We start from the raw sequence: 19,715 nt of genomic DNA on the forward strand, positions 1-19,715 counted from the left end.
CCTTCGATAAATTCAACATATTTAATTGCAATTATCACAAAAAAGACCAAAAATTTACATTTGTTTTAACCATGCACAATGTCTTTTAAATTTTTATTCTAAATGTCTTTTCATTTAATCATACCCCATGACTGATACTTAGTCCAACTATTTTCCGTTCTGCTATCCTTCTTGGTCATACTTCTTCCCTTTCCCATCTTTCACCCTTTTTAAGGTAGCTGACCTTCTCTATGACTGTCCCACCTCCTTCACTATCCTTCATTTGTCAAACTAATTCACAACAGTCCTCCACTCTGGACACAGCCTTGCAGTTGCAGCACACCTATACATAAACAAGGAAACAAACACTTCATTTCCACTATCTCAGTATGCACCAAACAATCCCATTATCTATTATCGCATACCTGCTCAATTGCTGGTATCCTACCTTCCACTGAATGAACCTCACTGATTTCCTCCATTTATCCATGAGACTTTCTTTTTTTTTTTCCTTTCACCATTTGGTCTTCAGACCTCTTATAAATCTTGCTCTCTCACTCTGACCTAATCTTTACTTTTACTTCTGTCTTCTTCATCTTCAGAGTTCTTTTCCAGATCTCCATACAATTTTTTTCATTTGCTCTCTGTCCTTTAGTGGCACTCTTGTCCCTGTTCATAGACTCTGAGGTACCCTGTTTAATTCTTCCAATATACACAGACATTGCCCCACCCTTTTGACCACTTCTGCTCCTCTCTGCCACTCAGTGGACCTGATAGTAATTTCTGCCTGAATGTACTTGGTCTTGCATTTTTATGCACTGATGCAACTTGTAGGACATGCCAGTCTTTTGATCTTCCTTCCTCCTTCACTGAATTTTACTCAGGTCGTGTTCATCATATTCAGTCCTGCCACCTCTCTCCTTCTTCCCCCCATGTCTTTGTGCTCACTCTACCTGATTTACCACTAGGCTGACCATTACCAACAGTAGCATTACTTTTGCTTCCCCCCCGTTATATTCTTATTGATATCAATTGCATCTAGATGATGAGCAGCCCAGTAAACTGGCCTCTTCCATGAACTCCCTAAAGCTCCACTTTGCTAAAGCTTACTGCTTCCACTGTGCATATACCATAGCTAAAATATGAGTAAAGTTTCTAATTGGCTGTGCCAGGTGAGCAACTCTTTTCATCTATTGGTATACAATTTGACAGTGAGATGTCATGGTCCTGGAAGGCCTTTCCAACTTGTGTGCTGTATCTACCTGTCAGTCAATAAGTGGCACCTCAACCAAAGATGCTTTTGACAATTTTTCTTTGGAAACAATGATGTCTTACCACTCTGCCCCTCTGCTAATCCAATCCTATGTTCTGCATTCTGGTTCTGTTATCAAGAGCTTCACATTGTGCAATCAGTGCTTCTGGGAGTTGTTTCTCAACTCCTTCATTTACACTTCCCACCAAAGGGTCAATTTGTTGCAATGAGTTCACTCACCTACCAATTACAACTTCCATCTCTGGGATACTGTTGTCTCTTTCCAAGCTTCTGCTAGTTTCAGACTCAAGGTCCCATCTTCTCATTCTGATACTGTATTTAATATTTCATTTAGTTTTGCCTCCATCCTCCCACCATTTTGCTTATTCCAACTGCTAATCTCACAGCACCCTCACATATACTTTCTAGTATTCTCACTTCAGAAGAACCCTTCTACCATATTGTAGCATCCATACTCAATGTGTCCAGTGATGGAGCTCCATTACTAGCTGGTTCTCTTATTTCATGGCTCAGCAGTGCTCTAAATTTTGTATCATTTTATAGTTATACAATCTAAAGATACTGATGCTACAGTTTTCCTCTGGACAATATTTTCTGGGAAATCAATGTACATCAGTTACTTTAAGCATGCACTATTACTTATCTGGATATCCAAAGTCTGAACTATACAACATATAACATACTTTTGACATAGCTACTTGAGTAATGGACCATGCCTGGAATCTGCAGTATGTGTGACAAAGCTAACTATCTGAGAGTCTAATGGCACATTATTTATTTATTTTGGGAACTACATTGGCACAGCACTAAGTCTTGCTTCTGGCACATCTTGTCTATCCAGTGTCATTTTGGATAGACTGCCTTATTTACAGACACTGCAGGCAATCACTTTACCTGCCAGGTCTATTGGTTTCTTCCACTATCTCAAAGAGATGCTGTAAGTGAATTGGCATTCCTCCAATCTGCCCACAGGTTTTGTGTGTGTGTGTGTGTGTGTGTGTGTGTGTGTGTGTGTGTGTGTGTGTGTGTGTGTGTGTGTGTGTGTGTGTGTGTGTGTGTGCGCGTGTGTGAGCACGTGTGTGCGTGTGTGTGTGTGTGTGCGTGTGTGCATATATATATATGTGTATATATATATATATATATATATATATATATATATATATGTGTGTGTGTGTTTGTGTGAGCGCATTGTGTATGAAAGTGAGTACACCTTTACTGTGATAGCTTGGCACCCTATTCAGGATTCATTCACCTACCTTTTATCAAGTGAGTGCTGCGATAGTCTCTCTCCTTTGTCACACTGAACTGGATTAAGGGGGCGGTAAAGGAAATAAGTTATTTGTTTATTTGAATAGAAACCCCATTACTCTTTCTGTATTTATTGATTTGCTGATAAACAAACAGGTCCTTTTAGTGAAGCAAGACATTTTCCAGATGTGACCTTAATGATCCTGCATAATGGCATCCAGCAAGTAAAAGAAAGGTATAAACATATGGATAATGAATAGTAATCGGTTTTACTCAGAAGTGTTACATGAGCATAATTTTCTACATTCAAAAGTGATAATGTTAGAAGTCTAGGGTTCTGTCATTTCTTAATAAAACATTCAAGATTAATAGATGACATTTCCCATAATTTTCTGCTATTCTAATTGTGGTCATTATTCTTTTGTATTACTGGAATATACACATCAACTAGCTTTTGTCAATAATACATTCCCTGCCTTAGAAGACATACTTAAAGTGTACCAATGTTGTTCTGCATTGCATAAAGACTTCCAGCTAAACTTACATATTCTTTTCTCCATATCCATCGGGATAAACACAGGCAGAAACCATAACTATTATAGCTGGTATCCCATATCCAACAGAATACATGACTCTCCCTGGGATGATGTGAGATCTGAAGGCTCTGACTGCCTTAAGATTTTGTACCATAAAATGGAGCTGCAACGCACCCAGGTGCATCCAAAAGAAGGAAGCTGAGAAGAAGTAATGTAGAAAAGCTGCGATAACTTTACAGAGGATCTGAAATGAAAGAGTTATAATTAATTACAAACTAAAGTTTGGCATAGCAAATAAACAAATACATAAATAGGTAAAACAATATCTACCTAAAATGCCTCAGAGACAGTGACTCTTCAAAACCAGGAAACCAACATTAGTTACTGATATGAGTAGGATCAACTAAAGTGCAGGAGCAACCAACATGAACTAGATCTTTAAAAAAACACATATAATCTGTACTGTTTGTGGACAATTTAAGGCTGCAGTAGAAATAAGTATCAGAATTCTGAGACAAAAATGATTTTTCACTCTTTTAATTATTTTCAATGTATGAGTTTCTTTTTTCTGACAGTACTGGCTTTTACCTGGCTTATGATCATTATTTTAATCATTTTCTATTGTCATTTAATCTATTATGCAAATGGATTGCTGTTTTGTAAATGTCTTTTAGGTATGTGCAGGCCTTGCCAATAGTAAGGCATAGGGTACCTCAAAAAGTAGGACTGCTGTGGGTTTTCTTTATGCTACTGGTCGCGGCACAGTGCTAGTAATAATAATATGCACTTCTCGTGACTTCCTCAGATGTTCAAGACCAACGGCTACAGGAAAGACACATCTGCATTTTGGGCTACAGTGTACCACCCATAAGCACCTATGATATCAATTGTGATATCAATTCTCAGTGCTTCTGTGGATCACTAGTGATATCTGCATTGCTTACTGTACTTATTTCCTTGTTTCACTTGAAAGAAAGTTACTGTTTGTCATTTTTGCATTTAAGTTACCTGTAACACATTGCACTTAAGTTACCTGGCACTTGCTCACTAAAGCAATTATATAAGTCAGCACTAAAAATTAAAAGCACTACACCCTCACTCCCCACTGGCCCTGGTTTTCAATTATTAAGGAATTCCCAATATTATTCTAGCATGTCCAAAGGTCAGTTGTCAATCTCCTCTCAGGTCCAGCTGGTGAATCTGGGAATCTTGAGGCAATGTTACAACTGCCTCATGTACACAGACAACCCTCTCCTCCTCCCAACAAATTCCAACACATGTGAGAGATGCAACCATATAGCCAAATTGGAGGCTAAGCTCTCTCAATTCAGTACTGGCATAACCAGTCAGGAGGAGAAGGAAACCACACTCACTACAATTCCAGTCTCACGTAGACCTACCACAACAGCAAACCAAACACATAATCACACAAAAACATACTTGGAGGCTCTAAATAAAGATCTGCCGAAGCAGCAGAAACCTCCAAAGCAGACACCCAAGCAGCCGCTACCCCAAAACAAAACACGTGCAACACATATCTCACAAAGCCAGTGTGCCAAACAGTCACAGCCCTTAAGACCAAACAACACACCTGATACACTTGTAATAGGTGACTCTATCGTCAGGCACACTGACGTCCCGCTCACCAGGCTGAACAAGGAGAGGGTCACGGTGAGCAGCCTGTCGGGCGCTAGGATCCGCCACATAACACAAGCACTCAGGTCACTCCAAGGCAAGTACAAATATGACTCAGTCATTGTCCATGCTGGTGTGAATGACCTGAGACGTACCTTCCTGGACTACATGAAAAGAGACATAAAGGAGCTCTCTGAGCATGTAGCCCAGGCCGGTATGACCCTGACCTTGAGTAGCATCTTACCCTCACCAAGAATGATGCCACAATATGAAGACAAGATGATCAATTTCAACAATTGGCTTAAGTACTGGTGTCATTCAAAGGGGATCCAATGCTTGTCAGCTTGGGATGATATGCTCAACAAGCCACGATGCTTCGCTAGGGACGGCTTGCACCTGTCACCCCTGGGCTTTCAGATATTGGCAAAGGCTCTTGCTACACCCATAGTGCCTTTTTTAGGCAAGGCTCAAAAGACAAACCCACCTCCATAGGTATCACAAGGGATAAGAAACTAAGAGTAATGCTACTCAACGCCAGAAGTCTAAACCTCAAGGTGCACGCACTCAAAACTCTCCTTAGCACGGAGAACATCGATATCTGTGCAGTAACAGAAACCTGGTTCAGGGCTCCCGAGAGCACGCCAGCACTATCAGGTTATACCTCATACCATGCTTTTCGGCCCCAAAACTTGGACCAAACCACAAAAGGAGGGGGAGTATCGATATTCAAAGATACCCACACCTCCAGGTTGGTGGCAAAGCATGAAACATCAGAGACTATCCATGTGCAACTAACAGTGGGTAAAACTGCCTTCCAGTTTATAGCCTGCTACAGATCACCCTCCCAAACCCAGGAACCCCACTCGGCCTTCCTGAGAACACTGGAAAATATGAAGGTCTCCCCAAACACCATTATATTGGGTGACTTCAACTACCCAAACATAGACTGGGAGCATTACTCTAGCTCCAACACCCTAGCCCTAAGGTTCCTAGAATTTATAAACTCAAATGCTATGGAACAATTTGTTACCACTCCCACAAGAGGGGAAAACATACTGGACCTGATCATCACCAACATGGGTACTCTATGCTCCAGACCAGAAGTGTATCCCTCACTGGTAAGATCAGACCATAAACTAATCTCACTGGATATTCACATCCCGACCCCACCCCCTGCCCAGAAAACCACAGTGAAAAATTTCTCTAAAGCAAATTTCACACTCCTCAAAACTGAGGTGGAATCCTTCAAAGCCCCCGGGCTTGTGGAAAATATGGCCCAGACCGCAGAATCCTTTATAAACGCATTCTATGAACACCTTCAGGAATGCATGGATCATGCGATCCCAAATAAAACCAAGACCCAATCCTCCAAAGGCAGACGTCCTGTCTGGTGGACCCCAGCCATAAACAAACTATAGAATAGAAGGAGGAAGCTACTAAATGATAGAGCAAAATCCCAAAAAGGGAAGGCATCACTGATCAGTATTAGCAAAAACTACGGGCACACATAAAATTGTCTAAGGCCAGCTTCGAGAGAAAAATTGCACAGGACACTAAGGATAATCACAAGGCTTTCTTTAGTTATGTTAAGAACCTGGGAGGTAATTCCCAGATATGCTCAGAATTAGTCCAAAATGACAAAAAATACACCGAACCCACAGACATTGCCAACATCCTAGCTGACAGGTTCAGAGCAAACTCCCCCCCCACCAAAAGGGCAAATATCTATCCCAGCAGAGTGCTGCCCCCCTGACATCTCAGATGCTCAGGTAAGAGCCGCCCTCTCCAAAGCAAAAAACACAGCATCAATGGGACCAGATGGTGTCCCGGGCTGCATCCTACATGAACTCCAAGAAGAGCTAAACCCAAACATAAAACTACTGTTCAATCTCAGCCTTACTACAGGATATGTGCCCAAAGAGTGGCGTACAGCAACAGTGGTCCCTCTCCATAAAGGTGGTGCCTCAACGGATCCTGGAAACTATGGCCCCATAAGTCTGACTAGCTTGGTCTGCAAAGCTATGGAAAGGATCATCATGGACCTCATAAATAAAGATACTGGGGACCTACAAACACTGGATCCTACCCGGTTCGGCTTTGTTAAGGGCAGATCCTGCCTCTTAAACCTGGTTGATTTCTTTGAAACAGTCACCAAGGCCATTGACGAGGGGAAGGTGGTCCACACAGCCTACCTGGACCTCGCAAAAGCCTTCGATACAATACCCCACTCGGGCATTATAGACAAGCTCACTAGCTTAAATATAAACACCTATGTCACTAAATGGATTGCAAACTGGCTCAAGGACAGAACCCACATGGTTAGAATTGCTGGAGCCATGTCAGACTCCAAACCAGTTACAAGTGGTGTCCCACAAGGCTCAGTCCTGGGACCTCTCTTGTTTGGTATATATTTCTTGGAGGTACAGGCCAACACGTAAGGACTGTGGCTGACCAAGTTCGCAGATGACTGCAAATTGGGCACCATAATCGACTCTCCAGCCGACACAAGCATCCTCCAAAATGGCCTCATAGAAACAGACAACTGGTGCCAGAGCCATGGCCTCAAGCTAAATGCCAAAAAGTGTATAGTCATCCCCTTTGGCAAAAACAAAGTGCCCACAAATTACCACATAGGTGGCAATCCATTAAGTACAGAAGAAATAATTAGGGACCTGGGGACCCAAGTTGATAGCAATCTCTCATTTGACAACCACATGGCCAAAGTGGTTAGAAAAACATTTTATATAGCCCACCTAATCATGAAGGGATTCACATCTAGATCAGGGGAGGTCATCGTGCCTCTTTACTCATCCCTCATCAGGCCCATAATTGAGTACAATGCCCCTTTTGGGATGTACCTTACCAGACACCTGCAGCAACTGGAAAGACCCCAAATGTACCTCACCAAGAGGATCAAAGGGCTCAAACAGATGCCATATGCTGCCCGGTTAAAGAAACTCCAGCTCTACTCAGTGGCATACCGCCTGTTCAGAGGCGATCTGTGCCTGACGTATAAAGGCATGTCCAACCCAGAATTAATGGACATGCTGCACCTCAGAAAATCCAAATCCCATCGAGCTACGCGCTCGAGGGACTTGAACCTCAGCACTGAAATAAATAGGACATGCTGGAGGGACAGATTCATAACCCAGAGGCTCCCTTCACTCTGGAATAAAATCCCAGTCCAGGTAAGGCAGAGTCCCTCATTGACTCTCTTCAAGAGGAATCTTGATGAGTGGATGGGAGATCGTAGGTTTACCCCGGGTATCACTTCTGTGTCACTGTTAGACAGAGGCACAGTATACTAACCTCGAAAAAGGGCATAGCAAAATAAATTTAAAATGGGTGGCGAAAGCCAAACACACTCTGGCTAGGCTTATAAATGCCCTAGGGCAGATAGCCTAGTATGAACCTATGAACCTATGAACCTGTGATACTATGTAAGCAAGGTATCTGATGTAACAGTAGGAAAAAGTCAAAGTCAAAGGCAAGTCAAAGAAAACTTTATTGTCATTCAGAACTACACCACAATGTAGCCGAATGAAATTGTGATGCTTTGTTCCAGTGCAAACACATACATACAGAGAAGAATAATAATAAAATAATATAATAAAAATAAAAGTAAAACTAGAATAAAATAATAACATAGTGAACAGACACGCTTTACATATAAATAGAATGGAGTAACATGTGCATGACATTACTATAACATAAGAACTGAATATTGCACTGTGTGATTTATATTGCAGTTCATAGAGTCATATGGTAAGGTAAAGTGTGAACCAATGTTAAATATACACATCAGTAAATTATTGCACATGAAAAAGCTTAATACTTATAGTGCAACAAAGTCTGGATCTGTTAGGATCTGTACAGTCAGATAAATAGCACAACTATGTGGTAGGAGGGGAAGAATGCATTGACACTATCCTAGCTCGTTTTTTGCAAGAGTTCAGTTGTCTGATGGAGAGAGGAAAGAAACTGTTGTTAAGTCTAGAAGCTCTAAAGTGCATACTTCTGTATCTCCTACCTGAAGAGAGGTGGGAGAACATACTGTTTGCAGGAGGCAAAGGATCTTTGGATATCTTCCTGGCCGTACTGATGCAGTGTGATTCATGTAGGTCTTCCAGAGGTGCAAGAGAGGAATCAATAATTTTCTCTGCTGCCCTTACAACTTGCCTAAGAGCCTTACGATCGGAGGTGTTGCAGCCCTCATACCAGACAGTGATGTTAATGGTAAGGACGCTTTTGATGGTACCATTGTAAAAAGTTTAGAAGATGGTCTTCTATAGTTTTGCCTTCCTTGGTTTCCTTAGGAAGTGCGAGCATTGCTGAGCTTTTTTGACCATGTAAGATGAATGGACTGACCAGGACAGGTCCTCAGTGATATGTACTCCCAGAAACTTTGTACTTTTTACCCTTTCCACTGTCATCCTTTTCATCTCTAAAGGTTGGTGGTTCTTGAGATCTTCTAAAATCCACAATCAGTTTCTTAGTCTTGCTGACATTCAGTGCTAAGTTGTTGTCGTCACACCAGCCCAAGAGATGTTCAATCTTGTTCCAGAAGGCCTTCTTCATCTCTGACCAGACCTATGACAGCAGCATCATCTGCGAATTTGATTATTTTATTGGACTCATATCTGGCCATGCAATCATGTGTCAGCAAGGTGAATAGCAGAGGATATAAGACACACCCCTGTGGTACTCCTGTATTCAGGGTTATGCTTTTAGAACTGTTGTTGCCCACACAAACCCTTTGTGACCTTTCCGTGAGGAAGCTTACAATCCCAATACATAAATGGGAGTTGATGCCCAGCTGTAGTAGTTTCATTATCAGATTCTGAGAGATGACAGTATTGAAGGCAGAACTGAAGTCTATGAATAGTAGTATTAAGTAGCAGTTCTTGCCTTCCAAGTGGGTCAAAGTTTTGTGGACTCCTAAGGAAATGGCATCTACTGTACCAAGGCTCATCCTGTATGCAAACTGCAATGTGTCCAGAGTCATTTGTATGCTTGAGGCTATATGATCTTTAACCAGCCTTTCAAAGCATTTCATCACTGTCGAGGTTAAAGCCACTGGTTGGTAGTCATTTAGAGTTGCTGGTTTGGTTTCTTGAATAAGGGAATAAGTACTGAAGATGTCCATGAGTACTGGTGCCAGATCTTTTACACATTCCCATAGTACCCTACCCATGATGTTATCTTGGCCAGCTGCTTTCTTCGGGTTGACCCATTTCAAGGTTCTGATTACATTAGCTGTGCTCAGGCTCAGCACTGCTTCATCCTTGTCAACAGGTAGCTTATTTGCCACTGTTTTGTTTTCTGCATCAAACCTGCTATGAAGATGTTCAGTTGGCTCAAAAATTCAGTACTGTCATCGTATGAGGCTGCTGCAAGTTTGTAGTCAGTGATTGTTTGTATGTCCTTCCATAGTCATCTGCTATCCCTCTGATTGCTAAAGTGACCCTGATCTTCCTGCCATAGGTTCTCCTTGCATCCTTAATACCTTTGTTCAATTTGGCTCTGACACACCTTAGAGCATCTGTGTCATTTGATCTGAATGCTGCGTTCCTAGCTTTTATGAACTTGTATGCCTCACGGGTTAGCCATGGTCACCAAACCATGGTTTGATTAACCAAAGTCATGTTTTTTTTTTAATTGTAAGCCATGGATGGACATGGTGGGTAATTGCTGGGCTGCTTATTTTCATTCCACTGGAAAATGTTTAGCTGCTCCTCTAACATCTGACCATTCCCATGTACAGAATGGAGGCCTGGAATATATGCCAACTGTATCTGTACACAGGCAGCGTGAAAGGTTAATAACATGAGTGTCAGACTACCCTGAATAAAAACACTCTGCCATGTGAATGCTAAAAAGAACATATCCAGGTGCAAAAAAGGAGAGTCATGATAAAGAAAATGGCTTACAGCATTAATTTCAAGTCTCTCCATATTTGTTCTAACGTACCCATCCTCACTCACTTAAATATACACGTCATGATGAATTTATTACCAACAGGTGACAAATTAATTTGGTGCCCTACCAATCTTTCAATGTGTCTGCAGAGGTTATCAACTTCTTAAACAATTTTTACATCAATACATTGAAGTTATGAAGAGCAAGTGATGTGAAGCCTTCAGTGAGATATCGGTTCTCAGAAAGTATGAAAAAGGCATAAACTGGAAGAGAGCCTACTGCTATACCATTATACATCTTTAACAGTATGATATTAAAGTTTACAACATTCATTCTTCCTCTCAAATACTTAAAGGTCTTCCTTTCTACTGCTACCATACTAACAGTAATTGCAATACTAAGAGTTTTGCCACTGCTGTAGGCACACCTCTCAACTGTACCTGAAATGTTCCCATTTCCAGGCTTGTTTTACCTATTAGTAGGCTTTATTGACCCTTTCACACAGTTTTCTGAATCCACCTCATCACACATAATTGTGAAGTTGTCAAGAAACTACACTACATGACCAAAACACTAGTGACACCAATAATTCAAAGAATGAGGATACACGTTACATCGTCTATTTTCAGAAGCAAAAACAAACAATCTTGTTTAGGATAATCTTCCAATACACTTCATTAATGTCTAATGTCTACATATGTCTTTGATAATATACTTATATTTTCCATAATTTTGTTACTCTGCTTCCCATTCGTGTTTCTGAGTAGTATCCCACATTCCAGCACGAGGCAGAAAGGGTTATGTGCTATTTAGTATTTGGAATTTATGCTAATTAGATATCCAGACTTTTTATCAGATGTTCTTACTTTTCAACAGATTTTACATCTATTTTCAATGTTTGCAGGTTGAGAGAGATGGCTGTAGGACTTTACCAATTCCACAATATTATGAAAGAAACTTTGCAGAGAGTGGGTTTCCAAAGGTGGACATGTCATCATATAATAGCATCAGATGACTGACAGGTAGGTAATGGTTGTGATAGCTTAGTCACAGGGCTGGTAAAGGACAAGTAGAAGTTAGAAATGAGTGTGATGAAGGCAGTAGTGACAATTATCAAATTTGTGAATAAGAGCAAGGTTGAAGGGAAATTTTAATTAATTTCATTTAATTTGACATTTCAATGCAGTGGCAGACCTGTGTTTGACTCTCACAAGCCCCATTTACCTACCATGGGACTCTGAACAAGTAACTTAACCAGACATCGATTTTGGGTTGACCCTTCAATAGGAATATGCATCCATTTGGCTTTTCTGGTTGATAAATAGATAATTGATCTATATGGGTTCCCTTCAGAATTTCAAATTCCCAAAACCTCGAATTTCATATGGTCGAGACCATACGATCGAAGTTTTAGAATTTTGAAATGCTGAACGGAGATCTGCATACAGAGCAGAATGGGAAATTCTCACTTTTCCTCACTGTAGTGCGATATCGAAGTTGATATATTTAACTAGCGAGGGGATGGGGATACAGGGGGTGCAGGGGGCTTGCCCCCCTGAAAAAACATTGAGGAACATGGTTTTGTGTTCCTTTTGGATTTATTTCAGAGTTTCAAAGTTCTAAAACTTTGATTATATCGTCTCAACCATATGAAATTCGAAATTTTGGGAATTCGAAATTCTGAAGTGAATATATATATATATATATATATATATATATATATATATATATATATATACACATATACATATACATATACATAAGATCCATACTAATGCACGAATGGCAGTTTCACCAAAAGTGAAACCGCTGATCATTCATTCACGAAAGTGCTTTTCATTGAAAAAGCACTTTCGCGAAAGTATGATAAGATATAGGGAAAATCAGGGGGGGAATGGCTGTTGCTGAGATCATAGTACAGTGGGGATGAGGGAATATTCCGTTTTCCCCACTATAGTGTGATCTCGGAGTGCAAATATAAAAGTATGGGGGGTGCAGGGGGCCTTGCTTAAACATTAGTTATGTTTTTTTTTCTTTGGTGTTTATTTTGGGGACTTTAGCAAAAGCACTTTTTGGGTTAAAAGCGGAATATGTGGATTCGGACTATTGAACTTTCATTCAGTAGTCCTAGATCCATATATATATATATATATATATATATATATATATATATATATATAATGGGTCCCCTTCAGTAGATCGAATGTTTATAAGTCCGAACCACATATGGCCGAGACCATATGTTCGAACTTGTAAAAGTTCAATCTGACTGAATGGAGATCTCCGTACAGAGTGGAAAGGGAAGATTTCCCATTTCTGCAATGTAGTGCAATCTCGGAGTTGGTATATTTAAGTAAGGGGGGTATGGGGGGTGCAAGAGGGCATAGCCCCCCTGCTATAGACATTTAGTTTTATGTGTTTTTACTTCAGTGTTCGAACTTTTACGAGTTTGAACATATTTTCTCGGCCATATGTGGTTCAAACTAGTAAAAGTTCGATCTACTGAAGTAGATCCATATATATATATATATATATATATATATATATATATATATATATATATATATACTGTGTGAGTGTGTGTGTTTGTGTGTGTGTGCATATAGATATATATATATATATATATATATAGATATAGATATATACTGTGTGTGTGTGTGTGTGTGTATATATATATATACATATATGTGTGTGTGTGTGTGTGTGTGTGTGTGTGTGTGTCTATATATATATGTATATATATATATATATATATATATATATATATATATATATATATATATATATATATATATATATATATATATATATATATATATATATATATATATATGTATTTAGTAAGCTTGCTATTTTATAGGGTTTTACATCTGTTTACCTCATAGATGACTAGGGTAAGGCACAACTCTTTCCAAAAGTGCTTAGGAGAGGAGTAAACTGTTTTTATTACCAGAGGTAAGTAGCTTTAGTTGAGTATGTGACTCTTCTAGCTTTCTTTCACAGTTCTAAGTAAATGTGGTAAAGGTTAGTATTACTGGAGCTTTGCTTTCTGGGCCTTATCTTTTTCCTGCATGGATTTCTTTTAGTCTGCTGTCAACCAGCGGCATACTTGACCTCTAAGTCTCCTATGGGTTATAGTAAATAGTGTGCCTTTTATTTATGAAGGAATGTCTAAGAAGTAATTTAGAGCAACAGTGAAGTCAATGAAAGTGTTAGGTATTGTTCAGTTTATGGCCAGAAAAGCTTCATTACAGTTTTGATTTTTGTCTTACGAAACAGATCTACCAATGACTATTTTAGGATATGTCTTGTATGTTGTAAAGGACCAAGTAGATATAAGTGGACAATGGCCACTTATGTGGTTAGGAAGTACTGTGACATGTAGGCATCTATCAGAAATATTGGTGTAAAAGGTCTTTTGTGGAGTGGTTCCCAGTAAGGTGGTTTGTTTTTTCTGGCTGTTTAACAAGTTGATCTAAGCTTTGAACTGCAGCAGTTTCATCAGTTGTAAGGCAACAGAACCTAGAATACTGTGGTTTGATGCCTCCTAGCAGAATTGTGTTACATCAAGTTCATCACAGAATATATAATGTAAAACGTTTTGTATAGTTGATGGTGAAGAAGGTGGGAGATACGAAAATTGTGCTTATGTTTAGGATTGTGTGTCCTTTTGATGTTAGTTTGGCATATAACCAGTTAGGAGTTTTGTCAGTCTTTATACAGCTGTTGGAGCTGTGCTTGGTTTCTAAGTTGGTATAGTTTTGGACGAAATGGGATAAGAAAAGAAGACAAGACCACCATCATTCCTCAGACCTGGTCTAAAGTCATTGTGTATGGTGCAATTGCTAAGGATGAAGTCAGCAGAATGGTGCAGGGGAAGTATGCTGACCCCATAACAGTTTGAGGGAGCAAAACCATCCTCTGTATGCAAATGGGAGGAAGTTTTAGTCTGGCAGTTGGCAGACAGAATTAATGCTATGAACTGCTAACAAGCTACTCCCTGTGGTGCAGGATCTGATTCCTTCAGCATTTATTTGCCTACATTGTGACCTTGGGCAAGTCACTTAAACCAACAGTGCTTTGCGACAATTGGGAATCTGGGTTAGGTTCCTTAATGGTCTCCTGGATTGCATGCCTAGCAACCACCTATGAGATCTATAATGTAGGATGTCCAGAAGTCATCTTTTAACCAGGTTTTGGATAGTGCTACTATATTTGTTTCTTCTGTGGTCAGCTGTGTTTCTAGTAATGCCTGTTTATTGTTTATGCTAGAGATGCTTTCCCTGTCCTTCATAAAATTTTTGATTTTCTGGTAAACCACAGAGGATTACAGTTGGTCAATAATAGGTTCATAGGTGTTTACTGGGCTAATGATTGCAAGGGCATTTTTAAGCCTAGCCATGTATCTGAAATCTCTGACAAGTGCTGGTATCCTTGATAAGTGTAAGCAGGGGCTTGGGAGACGAAAAATTTACAAGAGGGGTATGGAAGATAAACCATTTGCAGGTTACCTGTGTCCATTAGATGCATAGCTGCCAAACCAAGGATGAATATGCTGTTCCCTATCCAGCTGTCTAAGTTACGCTTCAATTGGGTTAGGGAGAACCTCCGCTGCACATGGATGCAGAGCTTGTTCCAGAGATGTTGTAGTCTCTGGGATACATACCAGTCTCTCTAGCAGGTCCTATTTATATCACAGGCAAGGTTTAAGTCTTTAGAACAGATACTTTTGGTGCTGATTGTTTTGTGGATATGCAGGAGGTCCATCAGAGTAGGGTATGATAATGCCCTGTATGCCAGGCATAGATCTTTCCTCAACAGCCTGCAGGAGACAGAACACAGGGATAGAGCCTTGAGGTGGTCTGCATAAGACATTTTACTAAAGCCCTGTATTCTTTTAGTGAGGAACTTCTGTGGATGTTCCAGTTGTTGGATATGCCTGGTTAGGTACATACCAAAGGGGGTACTGTGCTCAGTGATAGGTATTATGAATCCTTGGACCTAGATGCCATACCTTTGTTTATAGGTTGCAAAACATAGAATGATTTCCTCACTTCTATAGACACATGATGGTCAAAGGCTAAATTACTGTCTATGTGTATCCTTAAGTCCCTGATTACTGGGTCAACGCTAAGGGGTGTGTTGTCAATATGTTAGTTACCAGGGGTGGATGACTTCTCGAAGGATCTTAATATGCATTTCTTGAAATTTTGTTTTAGTCCATGGCTCTGACACATTTTCTCTGTCAGCCCTTCCTGGAGAACATTTCTGTCAGTGTGGGATTCAATGTCAGCCCTTAATTTGCAATCATCTGCAAATTTAGTCAGCCAGAGACCATTGACATTGGCCTTGACTTCAGAGAAGTAAATGACAAAAAGGAGCAGTCCAAGGACCAATCTCTGAGGGACTCCACTTGTGACTGGCCTCTTTGTAGAGGTGGACTCCCCAAGTTTAACTTCATGGGTCCTGTTTGTGAGCCAGTTGGCTATCCACCAGGTTACATTGTTTTTGTCAACAATGCCAGAGTGGAATATTGTGTCAAATGCCTTGGCCAGTTCAAGATAGGCAGCATGAACCATTTTGCCCTCATCCATTGCTTTGCTGATCCTCTTAAAGAAGTCCACCAGGTTGAGTAAGCATGACCTGCCCTTGGGTTCAGTGTATGGAAGTTTACTCTATCATTATTGATCATTTCCTTGATAATTCTTTCCATGGCTTTACATATAAGACGAGTAAAACTTATGTGTCTGTAGTTTTCAAGGTGTGTAGAGGGCCCACCTTTGTACAGAGGGATGACTGTTGCTGTTCTATATTTATGAGGTATGAAGCCTGTTTGGAGGTTACAGCTAAATAGGAGTTCCAGAGGGCCTGATAGGTCATGTTTCATGCTATTTATAAGGCATCCTGGGATATTGTCTGGGCCCATTGATGCAGTGTTCTTGGCCTTAGAGAGAGCATTAAGGACCTGTTCTTTGCTGATAATGGGGGGAATTATATTTGATAGTATTTTCTGAGAGAAGGTTGAGGGGAAGAGAGGGGTAAAGTTGAAGATGAATTTATCAGCCAGTAGGTTTGCTGTATCTTCTGGCTCAATATAGGTGGCTCCATTTACAATGGGTTCTGCACACAATTATGTATTGCCTTTGAGGTTGCAGACATAGCTAAAAGAATGCCTTGTGGAATGTCCTTGGCCTGGGAGGCCAAATTTACCTCAAATTTGGCTTTGATGGGCTTTATTTGTCCTCTGAGTTGTTTGTTTAGTTTGATGAGAGTGCTTTTATCCTGCTGGGTGCTGTACCTCTTATTTTTTGCCATGATTTTCTTCTTTCTGTTATACAGACTATTGATTTTGTGACATACCTCTCAACCTCTTAGTGCAAGAAATCTGGACAAAGCCTGACAAAATGGTGGGACAATGGCCCAAAAATAGGGACAGATTTTATATATTGCTCTTATAAATGTAGAAAGTTGCTAGATTAACAGGATTTGTGTCAACATACATTTTCTGAAGGATTTGAAGTCTGAAACTGAAATGTATGTCATTATTTAGTGACTTCCTTCCTCAGATTATCACAGTGATTTGCAAGAAAATGACAAATTTTAAGAGGAATAGACCAAAAATATGAGGCAAAAATCTGGATATTCTGCAAAAATCTGGAGAGTTGAGAGGTATGTTTTGTGATTCCGCCAGGGTGGCTTGTTTTTTGAGTTAGATCTGTACTTCTTTCTGGTGGGTACGGCTCCCTCTATACAGCTATTAACATGCTTGTACAGGGTTTCTGTAAACAGTTCTCATATACAGCAGTGTTCTCAGGGTTTATGGGGGCTTGAACTTTGCCTGGTTATCACTTAATATCAGGAAGTTAGCCTTAAGAGTAGTTCCTGAATATTCCAGGTTTATCTGCAAGCCCATGATATTTTTTACTTCAAAGGAGACCATTTGTGGTCTGACCTTACCAGGGAAGACATTACACTAGGGGGTGTGCAGCACTCTCCCATACTAGTGAGGACCAGATTTAGTATGGTTGCACCCCAGTTGGTATATTGACAATCTGGTCCATGGAGTTTGTGTTTACAAAATCCAGCATTTTTTGTGCCTGTACATTTGGTGTTGCATAGGATTCCCAGTTAATAATGGTGTAATTAAAGTCACCCATTAATATGGTATTGGATTGGATGGAGAGTATTTCCAATAAGTTTAAACACATGGTATAAGTTTCCTGGGTCATACAGGCATAGCTTGCAAGGAAGTGGTATTAGATTTGGCCTATGGTGATTTGAACATGGAGCAGCTCAAGTGCATTGTCTTGTTTGACCAGCCTTAAGGTATATTTATTTTTGATGTAAATCGAGACACCTCCGTCTTTAGTCCCTGGCTGTGTAGTAGCTGATCTAAATGTGTGGAAGGCGTTATAACCTTGCACTGTCAGTGTGCTCTCCGTAGCTTAAAACCATATCTCAGTGACTGCACAGATGTCAGCATTCTTCTTCTAGGAAGCTGTTTTTTTTTTATTTAGAATCCTAGCATTGAGCAGTAGTACCTTTAGATTTTCTTGGTTTTGATTTGCTATGTCGGAAGTACTTTCAGTTAGGCATTGCCTAAAAAAGGCACTATAGGGAAGACAACGTTTTAGCTAATATTCACTAGCCTAGATGGCAGAGGTACAGACCATCCCTTGCAAATCAGAGTGGTCTGTTGAGCATCTTCTTCCATGCTGACATATACTGCACCCCCCCCCCTTAGAATGACACCAGAAACACCAGAAAACTAAGGCAATTATTAAAGTTGGTCATCTTTGGTTTGTATTGTGGCATCATCCTTGGAGAAGGTAAAATGCTGCTCAATGCTAGGCTCATACAAGCCTGGGACACATATTCCTAGAGCTCCATGATGTCTCTCTTCATATTGTCTAGGGCGGTACATCTCAGGTTATTTACACTCACATGGACTATGAGGGAGTCATATTGGTACTTATGGTCCAATGACCTGAGTGCGTGCATAATGTGGTGGATCCTAGCCCCTGATAGGCAACTGACCATGACTTTCTCCTTACTCAGCCTAATGAGAGGGACATCAGTGTGTCTCACAGTGGAGTCTCTAATGACCAGAATATTAGACTGGTAGCTTGCCTTATGGGCTTAGAAGTGCAGGCTCCATGAGATGTGGCCGCATGTGTTGATGTGGTTGTTTTTGACAGTGAATATTTGGAGCTGCTGAGGGTATTTGTTATGTGTACTTCATATTTGAGGTCTTTGCGGTTTAGGAAGGTTGCATTTAAGTGTCCCAGCATAACTGGGTCTATATGTTTGCTTTGAATTGTGTGTCATGGGTGCAGCATGTGTACTACTGACAACCTTATTGACATTAGGAGTACTTTTATGTGAGAGCTTTGCCTCCAGTGACATTGCGCAAATACATCTGTTGCACAAGACATCAGTTTGTTTGAGAATTAACTAGTTGTCAGTAAACATGAGGCAATTCCTACATTGCCTCAGGATGCCCATATTCACCAAGCTAGTAATGTAGACAGTGGGGAAGTCCATTTCCATTGCAACAGACCCATATTTATTGATTAGACAGTTGGAGTGAGAATATAAAGCAATGTCAGGAGTATCCGGTTAGCAACTCTGGTGACTGTACTTATCACTGCAAACTAGTTGTCCTGTGTGCAATTCAGTATTGGTGAAATTTCAATCGTGCTTTTACAGGAAAAATGTCACTTAAGGTATTTGGGTCTATACAGAGTACTGCCAAACACTTGAGGGGAAACTAATAAGTAGACCCTGAAAATTTAAGGATGAAGTATTTAGGCAGATATTCTGAAGTTAGAAACAAATCAAGCAGTACTTACTGAAAACAAATAATTACCTTGTCAAGAATGATGAAAAGAGGGGACTTGCATGAATGGCTACTGCCTGGCTACTACTAGTGCTGGTCTAACCACAGCTTCACTCTGCTGGGAAGCAATGCTCCTTTGCTTCTTCTCTCATCAGAAACAAAACATTAACACCAATTCCAAGATGAGGGCCTGTATGGTGATGCACAGTCTTGTTGCAGATAATATAAGGGTCTGTAGGCTTGTTGTAGCTTTTTCCTGGTAGATACCTTGAATAGCAACCAGACC

At 40.3% G+C, this 19,715-nt stretch overlaps 1 protein-coding gene across 1 annotated transcript in view; it reads right to left on the reverse strand.

Moving 5' to 3' along the window:
• Positions 1 to 19,715, reverse strand: part of LOC122812125 (adhesion G protein-coupled receptor E1-like) — a gene marked incomplete in the record, with an annotated part of 2,110,064 nt that overhangs the window by 365,367 nt on the left and 1,724,982 nt on the right. Inside the window, 1 exon segment of the mRNA XM_044084415.1 lies at positions 3,045 to 3,280. Within this exon segment, the coding sequence (XP_043940350.1) occupies positions 3,045 to 3,280 (236 nt within the window).

The sequence above is a fragment of the Protopterus annectens genome, chromosome 9.part0 (genome assembly GCF_019279795.1).
Source record: "Protopterus annectens isolate FY-2018-M chromosome 9.part0, PAN1.0, whole genome shotgun sequence".
Taxonomy (NCBI): Eukaryota; Metazoa; Chordata; order Ceratodontiformes; family Protopteridae; genus Protopterus; species Protopterus annectens.